Below are 10,609 nucleotides of genomic sequence, written 5' to 3' on the forward strand. Positions count from 1 at the left end.
CCAAGGTTCATGGTTTCACTCGTTTGTCGAAGAAGCAACTTAGTTTTACCGCTTATCTTCCTCTTCCTTTTCCCTCCGGTGCCATCCTAGATCTCGGGACGAGATCCTCTCGTAGTGGTGGAGTGTTGTAACGCCCCGGATACAACTTTCCATATTCGTAACTCCGACTCTTGCCTTTTCCGGAGATGCTATATGATATTTCCTTCGTGGTTGGGTTTTTGTCGTTTGTTTTGCATTTGTTCTTGTTATGCATCTCGTCTCATGTCATCATTCGCATTGCATCGGCATCGTTTTCATAAAACTTGCATCCGTTCGTGTTTCGTCGGTTCTCTCCGTTGTCCGTTCCAAGTCCGGACACACTCGCACGCGCCCGCGGCACCTCCGAAATATTATTTTATAAGCGGCATAAAAATGTTCTCGGAATGGGTTGCAACTTGTCGTGCGGTCTTATTATAGTGTAGACAGGCCGCCTGCCAAGTTTCATCGCATTCGGAGTCCGTTTGACTGCCCAACTGTTATATTTATAACCGCGATATAGTCGGATTAATCGTCAGATGTTTCGGTCTCCGAAACTGCCACCGGGTCGCTCTGTTTCTCTCTCTTCTCAGCTCGAGGCATTCTACACAGCCCACCTGCAGCCACCTAGTCCCCCCCCCTCTGTCCGGAGCGCACGATCGCGATCCGAGGGTCCGGAAACCCCCCTAAACCCCTAGAGACTAAACCCTAGCCCCCCTTTCCTATTTAAACCCCCCTCCTTCCAAATCTGGTCGCCCTAACCCCTCTCCTCCTCATTTTCGCAGCCTCCTCCCACCTCGTTGGCCGCGCCGCCGCCTTCCCCCTCCAAATCCGGCGCCAGCCACCTCACCCGCACCACTTGTCGCGCCTCCATTGGCTCCGCCGCCGTTGACCGCACCCTCCTCCAACCCCAGGGCGCCACGCGTCTCCCCGCAGGCTCTTGCCGCCGCAGGCCTGCCCAGGCCCGCGGGAGGCCCCTCCGAGCCCATCTGGGCCCGGCTCCCGCTCTCTCCGCCCCAGCGCCCCAGCGCCTCGCCTCCTCGCCCGCTTCCCCTGCCACCTCGTCCGGCTCGCCGGAGCCGCGCCGTCGAGCACCAGCAGCCAGGTCGGACCTCACCTGCCCTGCTCCTCCTTCCCCTACCTTCTCCTTCCTCTCTCTCACTCTCTCTCCCGCAGGAATTCTGTCATGGCCGCCACCACCCGAGCTCGGGAGCCGCCTCTGCCCTGGAGACTCGTCCCCGCCGCCGTTCATCGCCGGGAATGGACCCACCGCTGCCGGATCCGGCCTCTGCCGGCCCCGCCCTTGCCGGATCCGCCCCGCCGCCGCCCTCGAGCCTCGCCGTCGCCGACGTGAACCTCCACCGCCGCCCCTGTCTCTCTGTCCGTGCGGGCACGGGAGGAGGACGGCCTCAGCCCGCGTGGGCCACGATCCGCCAAGGCCCAGCCCAGCTCCCTCGGCCTCCCCAGGCCCAGCCGCAGCGCCCAGCGCGCCAGGGCCCAGCCGTGCCTTGTCCGGCCACGTGGGCCGCGCCGCCCCGCTTGGGCCTCCTCCTCTCCACCGACTGGGCCTGGCCCAGGGACCGGCCTCGCTCAGCCTCTCCTCCAGCTGGGCCAAAGCCCATGGTGAGCTTCAGATCCAGCGCCCCCCTGTGCACTGTTGGGCCAGCAGTTTCGGCCCGTTGCTATTTTTTTCCCTATCCAACGATTTTAACATTATCCGTAGAATTAACAGTTTTACAGAAAACCCCCTGATATTCATGCATTTAATATCTGACAAACTGTGCATCGGATTAAAATAATTTATATATGTAAATGCTCAGAAAATTGTGTAGATTAATAATATGCCACTTTCATCTATGTTAAAAATGTTTAACATGCTGTTTGTGTTTATTTTGCATTATGCCATGTTAAAATACTTTAATTCATAACTAAATAACCGTAGCTCCAAATTAATTAAACTTTATATGTAAATGGGGTGGAAAAATGCCTAGTTTAACATGGTCCACTTTATTTTGCTGTTTAACAACATTAAAATTGTGTTTAGGGCAGAACAGTACCGAATCCATAATTTGCATATTGGGATTTTCCGAAATTGTTGTTTGTGGTTTCCGGCCTCATTTAAACTTGCTTAGATAGGTAGTTTTATTATGCCTCACCTCTTGCCATGTTTAACAACATTTAATATTGTTGGGTACAAAACCGAGAGAGAACTAAATAATCGATGTGGTGTTCCGTCTATATGCAACTCGTTGCATATTGAGCTCCACTTAACTTGTAGTGTTGTTTGTGCATATTGCCATGCCATGCCTCATTAAAGCGGTCATGCATCATACTTGTTTGCGCATCATGCCATGCTTATGCTTGTTGGTTTACCATGTTGTTTGTTTCTTTCCGGTGTTGCTTCTTAGTTCCGGTAACGTTGCGTTCGTGAGGATTCGTTCGACTGCTCCCGTTCGTCTTCTTCATGGACTCGTTCTTCTTCCTTGCGGGATTTCAGGAAAGATGACCGCTACCCTGGATCTCACTACTATCATTGCTATGCTAGTTGCTTCGTTCTATCGCTTTGCTGCGCTACCCATCATCTGTTTGTCGAGCCATCCCATGTTGCCATGAACCTCTAACCTTTGACACCTTTCCTATGCAAACCGTTGTTTGGCTATGTTACCGCTTTGCTCAGCCCCTCTTATAGCGTTGCTAGTTGCAGGTGAAGTTGAAGATTGCTCCATGGTGGACAGGATTTTGGTTGGGATATCACAATATCTCTTATATTATTAATGCATCTATATACTTGGTAAAGGGTGGAAGGCTCGGCCTTATGCCTGGTGTTTTGTTCCACTCTTGCCGCCCTAGTTTCCATCATACCGGTGTTATGTTCCCGGATTTTGCGTTCCTTACGCGGTCGGGTGATTTATGGGACCCCCTTGACAGTTCGTTTTGAATAAAACTCCTCCAGCAAGGCCCAACCTTGGTTTTACCTTTTGCCTCACCACCACCTATATTTCCCTTGGGAGTAATTAACCCAAGGGTCATCTTTATTTTAGCCCCCCCCCCCCGGGCCAATGCTTGTCTAAGTGTTGGTCCGAACCGGGCAGACTGCAGGGCCACCTCGGGGCAACTCGAGGGCTGGTTTTACTCGTAGGCTGACCTATCCGGTGTTGCCCTGAGAACGAGATATGCGCAGCTCCTATCGGGATTGTCGGCGCATCGGGCGGCTTTGCTGGTCTTGTTTTACCATTATCGAAATGTCTTGTAAACCGGGATTCCGAGTCTGATCGGGTCTTCCTGGGAGAAGGTCTATTCCTTCGTTGATCGCGAGAGCTTGTCATGGGCTAAGTTGGGACACCCCTGCAGGGTATAATCTTTCGAAAGCCGTGCCTACGGTTATAGGCAGATGGGAATTTGTTAATGTCCGGTTGTAGATAACTTGACACCAGATCCGAATTAAAATGCATCAACCGCGTGTGTAGCCGTGATGTTCTCTTTTCGGTGGAGTCCGGGAAGTGAACACGGTTTCTGGGTTATGTTTGACGTAAGTAGGAGTTCAGGATCACTTCTTGATCATTGCTAGCTTCACGACCGTTCCGCTTGCTCTCTTCTCGCTCTTATTTGTGTATGTTAGCCACCATATATGCTTAGTCGCTGCTGTAGCCTCACCACTTTAGCCCTTCCATTCCCTTTAAGCTTTGCTAGTCTTGATACCCATGGTAATGGGATTGCTGAGTCCTCGTGGCTCACAGATTACTACAACAACAGTTGCAGGTACAGGTTCATGCGATGATCGTGACGCGAGAGCGATGCTTGCTTGCGTTGAGTTCTTTTTCTGCTTCTTCAATCAGAGGATAGGTTCCAGGTCGGCAGCCTGGGCTAGCAGAGTGGATGTCGTTTGAGTTTCTGTTTGTGTTTCATCCGTAGTCGGATGATGCTCTCATGTATTGTGATGTTGTATTCGTGTGGCATTGTATGCCTTATGTATGTATCCCCATCTATTATGTAATGTTGATGTAATGATATCCACCTTGCAAAAGCGTTTCAATATGCGGGTCTATCCTTGGTGGGACCTTCGAGTTCCTTTTGGATAGGGTCGCATATTGGGCGTGACAAGTAGTTCATGATTAATATATTTATGATAGTAAGACTGAGCATGCTGAGCTATATGATATTGTAGGGATATCGATCTTTAGCATTCTTTATTTTAAAAGGCATGATTATTTGCTAAGTATACCTGAGTATTTATGTCTTTATATCAAATGATGGACTATTGTCTTGAATTACTCGTATCCTAATATTCATGCCATGATTAGATTATTTGATCAAGATCATGCTAGGTAGCATTCCACATAAAAAATTATCTTTTTATCATTTACCTACTCGAGGACGAGCAGAAATTAAATTTGCATGCCAATATTCTACAACTTTCATATACTTTTGGCAATATTTTATATTATTTTTGGAACTAACATATTGATCCAGTGCCCAATGTCAGTTCCTCTTTTTTGCATGTTTTTTCTCTCGCAAAAAATCCATACCAAACAAACTCCAAATGTGATAAAATTTTACAAATATTTATTTTGAAATATATGTGATTTTTGGGAAGAAGAATCAACACAAGGCAGTGCTCGAGGGACCCACAAGGCAACAGGGCGCGCCGTGTTGCCTTGTGACTCCTTTGTAAGCCGGTTGGAGCCCTTCTTTCGCTGCAAAAAAGATAATTTCTAGAGAAAAATCCGTTCAAAACTTCAGCTCGGTTGAAGTTATGGATTTGACGTAGTTGTTCTTTTGTCTATGAATGTAGGAATTTTAATTTTGAGGCTCATGGCCTAGCAAACCAGGCGACAAGTTTAGGCATAGGACGCCATGTTTGTCTTGGGCATCCTTATGATCTAGTTACTGTACCTGTAAACATTCTGGAGTAATAAAGTTGCATGTGTTTGCCTCCAAAAAAGAAAACCTAGCATAGTACTAACAATCTACCTCTGCATATGTTTTGACCTTATTTGATTGATTCACACTACTCTTAAGATTTTTCTTCTAAAAATATTCTAACAACTGCAAAACAAAATTTTCCAATATGTAATTCATGTCTGAAATACTGGAGGTATTCTGCACTGTGCAGACAGTTAATCAGTTAGAGATATCTAAACACACAAAAACTGCATACTGTTGTTAAGTGCTATCACGAAAGCAACCAGTAAGGCTGCATGTAAATAATCTGCAAATACACCATTCCAAACAGAAAGCTGTATAAAAATACAAAGCTGATTATCGAGTATATATTTTTCGAAGTTCCAAAAGTTTGTAAGACCTTATTTCGTTCCGCCTCTTTGTTGGACTTTATATTAATTTAAAGGTGGGCGTCTTTCTTACCAAAATTGAAAACAGAGCACAACACCTTATGCTCGTACTTCATGGATTGGTTATTTTAAAAATAATCTTCAGTATGCAACAATGTATTATTCAGTATACAACATACTATTCAGTATGCAACAACGTACATAATCTGTGTACAACAACTTACTGAAGTCTGAGATATATACAGCAGATTACTGATTCTTTTTTTTTTGAACGGTAACCGGGCCGGGGGGGGGGGGGGGGGGGGGGGGGGGGGGGGAGGGAGGATCCCCACCTGAATATATTGCTGAAAAAGCTGCCAAAGCCAAGAGTCACCCCTTAACTTTGGTTGATCCAGTTTATAAGGGAAACCGGATCGAAAACCTAGATTACCGATTCTTAAACAGAACCACATGGCTCCTTGTGTTAGCTAGGTCAAAAAAGAAGGGGGGGGAAATAAGAACTATCCAAGTTCCTTCAAGGATGACCACAGTACAACATCACAAGCCACAGTACAATAGTAGTAACAAACTGAGTCTCCTGTAGTGAAGAGGCATCAAATGAAGGTCAGGTTCTGAAGATTCAAATCCCTCAGCTGCTTATGCTTTTCAAGCTCTTCTTGCATTCTTGGCAGGCACATGGGATAGGTGACCAACAAGACACTTTCAAAATCGCCTTTTGTGTACTCCAACGGTTTCATCCCTGGAAAGCTCTTGAAAGGCTTCATAAAATTTTCCATTCGACACATGAGTGTGTCCCTATAGAACTTCAGAAAGGCCATGGCTGATCCTTCGGTGTCGTATGGTCCGCTGCGGTGGAACGACTCCTCCAGCAGAAGATTGCCTTCCAATTTTTCTACCCACTTGTCACCATAGGGCAGAGAACTAAGGATGTCATTTTGTTCAGGATTGCCGTCCAGCACAGATGTGATATGGTCGCACATATCAAGATAGAACTGGTACCTGTTACTAAGAGGGACAAGAGAAGCATGCGTGCTTATGACATACTCCGCAGAAATTGCCCCGGGAGATGTCATCAGCTGCAACAGATGCTTAATGTCTTCAGGGATAAGAGTTGGATCGTACCCATCGAATACCGTCTTCTCAAAAATGTCGCGGGCATCCTCGTAGTTTCTCAGTACCAGTTCATCGGTCTTCCCTCGTAGCAAGCTTGTATTTGTGTGTTTCACTCTGCCAGTAGATGTCACGGCAATGTCTGATGCGCAAAATTGCTCGGGGCACTTCCCAGCTCTGTGGAAATCATGCAGAGTTCTGATGAGTGAAGCCATGAGGCGCTTGCCTTCTTCTGTCACCACCTGGTATGTCCTTCCCCTCATCTCGCCAACAGGATTTACGATGTGCATAACTGGTTTCAGTCTACTGACGTATTGGACGAGCGGTATGAATGTCTCTGCTCCAGATACGCGCTTCTTATAATTAACAACTTGGGGCTCCTCCTGTTTTCACCATAAAAGCGTCAGGAGAGTATGTGATGAGGGCGAATATGATGCAACAATTCAAAGATTTGCACACACACCCCTAGCTGTTTTTCAGACTAAATAAGTGGGAGCATACAAAGCAATACTCCCACGGTTCACTATTATAAGATGTTTTACTAACTTTTTCTGAATGGATGTGTTTGTTCACTCATTTCAGTCCATGTGTAGTACATATTGAAATATGCAAAGCATTTTATATTTGTGAACGGAGGGAAAGAGAATTGATGCGGTTCCGATGAGCATTTAGTGTGTTTGTTCACTCATTTCAGTCCGTGTTTGTTGCGGTTCCGATGAGCATTTACATTCTGCATGTGCATACACGTAATTTCAATGAGCATTTCCATTCTGTTATGTGCATAATATTTTGATGTGAGAGAGAAAGAGGACATGATTGTCTGTCGATTATGATGAGAGAATCTGGTCCACAGTACCTAGAATTCCTTTTACTGGCAACAAAATTGTACTCTAGAAAGCCTTACATTTTGAATCAGAAGAAGTAACGACAATGTCATCAAGTAAAATAAAAAATAAATGAAGGAATGCCAAGATCATTTCGATGTTAAGAGCAATGATACTAGATAATCCTCACTAAAGCAGAGTTAGACATCAGATCAGCACTAAGAGGACTGCTTAGCCATAAACATGTGCATTTTGTCTTAACCTGTCTTATTTGAAGTTTACAGCAAGATTACGACCAAAAACAAATATTTTTTTGTTTATCGGTATTGCAGAAGAAACCGGTGCTTAGTGACAAAATTTTTTGTAGACCAGGTCAATACTCCCCATCTGACATGTTTTCTGTATGGGCATAATAGTGGCATATATGAGAAAAATAATCCACATCTTTCACCGATTATTCACAAGCTTGGTAAGATTGCAGAAGTACGCACACCATGTGACCACGAGGTTGAGCTTAAGAGCCAATCAAACGAGCAGATCGCATACCTTATGCGAGACTAAGAAGTAAGAACTGAAATGGAAATACAAGATATTTCTATTTGGTGGCCAATGCCTGGCATATGATTTTTTTTTACCTATAGTCTTCAACAAGATGATGGCAGGATAGAGGGCCAAGATGATTTCAAGGCATACATAACAAAATTATGGAGATATGTTCCTCATAAGAGAGAGGCAATCTCTCGTTGGATGAGGCCCTAATGGACGATATCCCTCAAGTTCCGGACGTGGAAAATGACATTCTCAAGTCTCCTTTTACTAAAGAGGCGAGGAATGATGTGATTCAAATATAGCTTAACAAGGCTCCCAACCTCGAGGGCTTGATGAAATCTATCAAAGCTTCTGGGAAGTCATCAAGGACGATCTTATGGGTATGTTTGAGCTCTTACATGCCGGTTAATTCGACCTGTTTAGGCTCAATCCGATATATTTTTTTTGTTGCCCAAGACTAAGGGGCGTGGATAAAACGAAATACTTTCAGAACTTCAGAGAATTATTGTGTTTTTTTTTGCGGGTGAATTATTGTGTTGTTGAGTCTGCAATATCAATTGGTTAATGTCATTGATGATAAAAAGTTTGAAGAAGTCCACTTGTACTTTTTTTTAGACTCAAGAGTGATGCTCATCCACAATCGAACTATGTAATAAACTCCCTATCTACAAAACTGATCAATATCTATATCACTAGTGGCTAGTGAACTACATTTGTAGAAAATAGTATGTTTCTTAAGGGCAGCCCCTCCATTATTCCATTTAACAGACAACATTGGAAAATTACTTTCAGTGGCATCCCCTTAACCTATAACATTACAAAGTTACCATGACATGTAAGATCAATTTGCAATGGTGATAAGAAGAATTTGGCTTAAAAGAATTAGAGCAAGTGCAAAGGCTACAAACAGCACATGTGTGATCTTTTTTATCTATAGTACAAAAAAATGGGCATGTTGTACATCTTCAGTGGCGATTTATTAACCAACGGTAACTTAAATTTAGGATGGTAAAGTATATACAGTTACAGAGAAGAGCTGAATACCTGAGATGCATTGAGAATTAAATGATATAGAGCATCAATCAAGCCTTTGACACAGAAAAGAAAGCCATGTAAGTCTGTATTAATCTTCTGCTTGGAGGTGCATTCAGACATGATTCGCTCCAAGACCTGATCAGTTGAATCAGAAGCAAGATGACAGTTTTGTACAGTTAATGAAAAAGCTGAATACCTGAAATGTATCGGGAATGAAAGGATGTATTGCATAAATCAAGCTTTTGACCCAGAAGATAAAACCATATAACTCTGTGTTAACCTTCAGTTTCTCAAAAATCAACATATACTGTCATGATTTGTGTTGATTTTTGACTCTATAACTCTGTGTTAACCATATAATTCCTACTTCAAGATATCAAGACCTGATAACTTGAATCTAAAGCAAGATGACAGTCTTATCAAGACCAGCTGTGGCAGCATAGGCACATCAGACCTGTGCCTCAAGCTCTTTTGACTATCAATCCTACGAACTCACCTACCCAATCGCCCTTCTTTCCTAGCCCAACTGAGTTATTGCTCCCTGGCCGGAGCACCCAAGGAGTTTGGCATCACGCGAAGTTTGCCGCTGCATGTTTTGCCAGGGAGTTTGGCACCTACGAGACTAGCGAGGAGTTGAGGAGCTTAAGAATGGCGACACTAATACGACATGAGAACTCAAAGAATATGCAAATTAGCGAGAGAGGACATCAATTGACAAAGATTATGTTGGCAAGATCACAACTAACCTTGAGAGGACAAGCCGATCGTTGAAACTAGGCGCGGATTAGCTGCTGTTGGAACGAAGGCCAAAATGTAAAGGCGGTTTGTAGTGCTTGCTGGTTGACCAGACTAACCGGCACCAACCGGGAACCTATACACTATCCTGCCTTCATCACGAAATTAATGTCTCGTGTACGTCACCACATGACCAACGAGAGTGCAAGACCGCAATCGCATTATTGAACCTCTTCCTCTTGCCAAAAAATAACACATTATTGGACCTAAATCATTGAAAATAGTTGCTAACTTCAAACCGCATGACTGGGTCAACGGATCCGGAAAAGGTTAAAGAAAAGAGTGATGGGCCTTGAGATCATGGAAAGAGTCAGAAAGAGACAAAGCTCCAGAATCACCAACATCAAAGAGGGAGATGCGAATACAAAAAAAAAATCACCTTAGGGTAAATGGTCGGCGGAGGAAAAATCTTATACACCGCCTCAAGCAAGGCAAGCTGGGTGACGGATCATGATCACAAAAAAAATATTGTCCACTCTCATTTCACCGAGGTTATGAAAAGGGGTACCCCGCGTACAAAGACCATCAATTGGGCTGCCATCCCCATGCTGACCATGACCTCACAGCACTTGGTGATGCTATTACGGAGGATGAAGTCAAGGTTGCGGTCTTCGCCCTTCCTAGTGACAAAGCCCCGGGGCCGGATGGATTCACCGGAAAATTCTTCAAGACCTGCTGGGACATTATCAAGGAAGAAATCATGCTTGTGATCAATAACTTCTCCACCCTCCAGGCCCGAAACTTGCACTGGCTCAACTCTGCGAATATTGCTCTCGTTCCTAAGAAGGATGGTGCGGAAGAAATCTCGGACTTTAGGCCAATCAGCCTGATCCATGCTGTGACAAAGCTCATTGCCAAGATCCTTGCTTCCAGGTTGACTCCCCACATGAATGACATTGTATCCATTGCACAGAGTGCGTTCATCAAGAGAAGAAGCATACACGACAATTTCCTATACGTGCGGAATTTGGCCAGAAAATTTTACCGCGC

The 10,609-nt window shown here is 44.7% G+C and overlaps 1 protein-coding gene across 2 annotated transcripts; it reads right to left on the reverse strand.

Moving 5' to 3' along the window:
* Nucleotides 1–5,645: 5,645 nt before the first annotated feature.
* On the reverse strand, nucleotides 5,646–9,790 carry LOC123088722 (uncharacterized). 2 transcript variants are annotated; one of them, XM_044510918.1, is made up of 3 exons: nucleotides 9,571–9,790; nucleotides 8,834–8,959; nucleotides 5,646–6,799 (listed from the first exon to the last, which is right to left on the reverse strand). In XM_044510918.1, exons 2-3 carry the CDS (start codon nucleotides 8,942–8,944, stop codon nucleotides 5,900–5,902), a joined length of 1,011 nt encoding a protein of 336 aa, XP_044366853.1. In that variant the 5' UTR covers nucleotides 8,945–8,959; nucleotides 9,571–9,790; the 3' UTR covers nucleotides 5,646–5,899. The 2 variants fall into 2 exon arrangements, with proteins under 2 accessions (XP_044366853.1, XP_044366854.1); XM_044510919.1 differs by lacking the exon at nucleotides 9,571–9,790 and adding an exon at nucleotides 9,321–9,445.
* Between the last annotated feature and the right edge of the window lie 819 nt (nucleotides 9,791–10,609).

Source organism: Triticum aestivum, chromosome 1B (assembly GCF_018294505.1).
Source record: "Triticum aestivum cultivar Chinese Spring chromosome 1B, IWGSC CS RefSeq v2.1, whole genome shotgun sequence".
Classification (NCBI taxonomy): Eukaryota; Viridiplantae; Streptophyta; class Magnoliopsida; order Poales; family Poaceae; genus Triticum; species Triticum aestivum.